We start from the raw sequence: 3140 nt of genomic DNA on the forward strand, positions 1-3140 counted from the left end.
CCAGACCATATCCCTCCAAACCCTTTGATGGACTGTTCATATATGGACTATCAACTGAACGTGGACTACTGATAGCATTAAATACGGAATATGGATGGAATCCCGCTGTATCTGCAGAATGTTCGGTGCTCCATTAAGGGCACTAGCCACCCCAGCATTGCTGACAACTTCAAAAGGCAATGCATCCATCATTAAGGACTTCCACTACCTAGGACTTGCCCTCTTCTCAATGCTACCATCAAGGTGGAGGCACAGGAGCTTGAAGACACTCAGTTTATTCAGAAGCAGCTTCTTCCATTCCGCCGCCAGCTTTTATGAATGGAAAGGGAACGACAGGCTGCCTCAACATAGTCTTTTATTTTCGCGTACTTTTTGCACCACTTATTTAATCACACACACAAATATAATTTTATATATTATAATTATAAATATTTTCTCTTGTAAGCTACGTTCTAATTATATATTGCATTTTGCTGCAGCAGTAAACTATTATATTACACGACATATGCCGGTAATAATATCCTGAAGAAGGGTCTCGGCCCCAAACGCAAACGTCCGCTGTTTGTTACTTTGCTGTGTGACCTGCTGAATGCCTCCACCATCTTGTGTGTGTTAGTGACAGTGATATTAAACCTGATCCTGATTCTGAGAAGAGCTAGCTCCTCGAGCAATTCATTCCCTTCCCACTAATTTGTTTATTTCCTCGCCCTGCTGATGATTGGCAGGCAAGGACGCGACCTGATTGGCCGAGGTATAGCAGGCCGATGGGATTGGCTAGCGACCTGTCAATCATCCGCCGGGACAACCACATTCCTTGCAGAAGCTTTGGGGAGGAGAGCAAGCGGATTTCCTCATTCTTTGTGGAGAAGGTTTTTTAAATATTTAACCCCCTCGATTAATCTCGGAGGCGAAATGTCTGGGCGAGGAAAGACCGGTGGTAAAGCTCGGGCCAAGGCCAAGTCTCGTTCCTCTCGGGCCGGGCTGCAGTTCCCGGTGGGCCGTGTCCACAGGCTGCTGAGGAAGGGCAACTACGCCGAGCGGGTGGGCGCCGGGGCCCCGGTCTATCTGGCTGCTGTGCTCGAGTACCTGACGGCTGAGATCCTGGAGTTGGCCGGCAACGCGGCCCGGGACAATAAGAAGACCCGCATCATCCCCAGGCACCTGCAGCTGGCCGTCCGCAACGACGAGGAACTCAACAAGCTGCTGGGAGGGGTGACCATCGCTCAGGGCGGGGTGCTGCCGAACATCCAGGCCGTGCTGTTGCCCAAGAAGACCGGCGGAGCCAGCAAGTGAAGTGACCTGATCTGAACCACCTCCCCCTCCCCCCACCCACGAACCTCTCCACCCCACCACCCTACCCTCCAAAGAATAGGAGAGAGAAAACACACACAAACAAAAAAAAAGGCTCTTTTCAGAGCCGCCCACGGTATCTGTTTGCAAAGGTTGGGTACAAAGGACTGTGCTGATTTAAAGAGCGAACATTGCAAAAGACAAACAAAACCGGCTGTTCTCGCAGCGGGCGGTGAGTTTTTTTTTCGCGATCTACTAATATTTTCCCCGGAGGCTCGGTCGCCGGGGCTCATTCCGAAACAAGAAGACATCAATAGACATTTCTGGACATTTGAATGGTTTGTTGGCGAAGGGGGGAGGGGTGGAGGAGAAAACATCGAGGAAAATGGCGCCGAGGTAATCTGATTGAATGGCGAAACCGGCCTGGACAAAGCCACACTGTTGTTCCCTTGTAGATTTTACTCTGGTCTTGAAATAAATTTGAATCTGATGTGGGCTTTTAATCGCCGTTCTGTCGCTTCTTTTATTGGTCCTGCTAATTCGCTGTACGGCTTTTTTTTTCCCTTGTTGAAGACGAATTTAACATTAACGTTGAATAGTTTGTGAGAGGCTTTAAACAGAATTCCGGTTTGGACATTTGTCCCCTCTCGTTTCCCTGTGCCCGGGAACCCTCCGACGCCACCGCTCCGTTCCCTTGCAGGATGGATCTGAGAATGGGTATTGGGCCTAGGCAAGCGACCATTCGGCCCATCGACCGGCTCTGGCAAAAAGAAATCGGGATCAGGATCATGTTTATTGTCACTGCCGTTTGTCGTGAATTCTGGCTTCGGAGCGGCACTATAGTGCAAAAGCATTAAAGTTATTGTAAATTAGAAAACTAAAAATGTAAAAGACAGATACTGAGGTAGTGAATCAGAATTAGCTTTGGTATCATCGGCATACGTCGTGAAATTTGATATTTTATGGTATGAATACATTGCAAAACGTAATTATAATTTAAGTAGGTAGTGCAAAAAGAGAAAAATAGTGACATAGTGTTCATGAGTTTACTGTCCATTCAAAAAATCTGATGGAGGGGGAAAGGCCGTTCTAAAGTAATTGAATGCGGGCGTTCATGCTCCTGTAACTTCTCCCTGATGGTGTTATCAAACAGAGGGCATGTTCCGCATGGTGAGGGCCCTCAGTGATGCATGCTGCCTTTCAGAGTTACTGTCTTGTGAAGATGTACTTGATGGTGGGGGGGTGCCCTTTGGAATCAGTTTTAATAATCACTGGCGTATGTCATGATTTTTTTTTGTTTTGCTGCATCAGTACATTGCAACTCCTAAACTTAAAAACAAAGTTATAATAAGATTTTGTATTACTGTGCAAAAGTCCTAGGCACATGTATATCACTAGAATGCCTAAGAATTGCATTGTAATGTAATTTTTCAACGTGGAGTGAAGAGCACGTTTGTAAATCTAGGAGCAAAGGATGTTCGGAATGGCAATGGTGGAGTGCCACAGTAACAGTATGGGGCAGGTGCCAGAGAAGTTGTGCCAGGGGTGGGGGAGTGGCATGGGTGCAGAAACACAGCTCTGAGACACCAGACAAGGACATTTGATTCCAAACAATTGGTTTTGGATTCCCCTCTCCCTGCCCTCTTCCCACTGTCAGACCACAATAGCGAAACATATTGGGATCAAGTTTATCATCACTTACATATGTCATGAAATTTGTTTCTTTATTTACAGCAGTAGTGCAATACAATACAGAAAATTACTACAGTACCTTGCAAAAGTCTTTTTACACTTGTTCACTGTATACACACACATACATGTACAAAAAATAATGAGGTAGTGTACATGGG

The 3140-nt window shown here is 46.4% G+C and overlaps 1 protein-coding gene across 1 annotated transcript; it reads left to right on the plus strand.

Annotated features, from left to right (window-relative positions):
* Window positions 1-794: 794 nt before the first annotated feature.
* LOC132380521 (histone H2AX) lies at window positions 795-1793 on the plus strand. Its single transcript, XM_059949399.1, has one exon. The coding sequence runs from the start codon at window positions 913-915 to the stop codon at window positions 1291-1293; it is 381 nt and encodes a 126-aa protein (XP_059805382.1). The 5' UTR covers window positions 795-912; the 3' UTR covers window positions 1294-1793.
* The last annotated feature ends 1347 nt before the right edge of the window (window positions 1794-3140 follow it).

This window comes from Hypanus sabinus, chromosome 24, assembly GCF_030144855.1.
Source record: "Hypanus sabinus isolate sHypSab1 chromosome 24, sHypSab1.hap1, whole genome shotgun sequence".
NCBI classification, from domain to species: domain Eukaryota; kingdom Metazoa; phylum Chordata; class Chondrichthyes; order Myliobatiformes; family Dasyatidae; genus Hypanus; species Hypanus sabinus.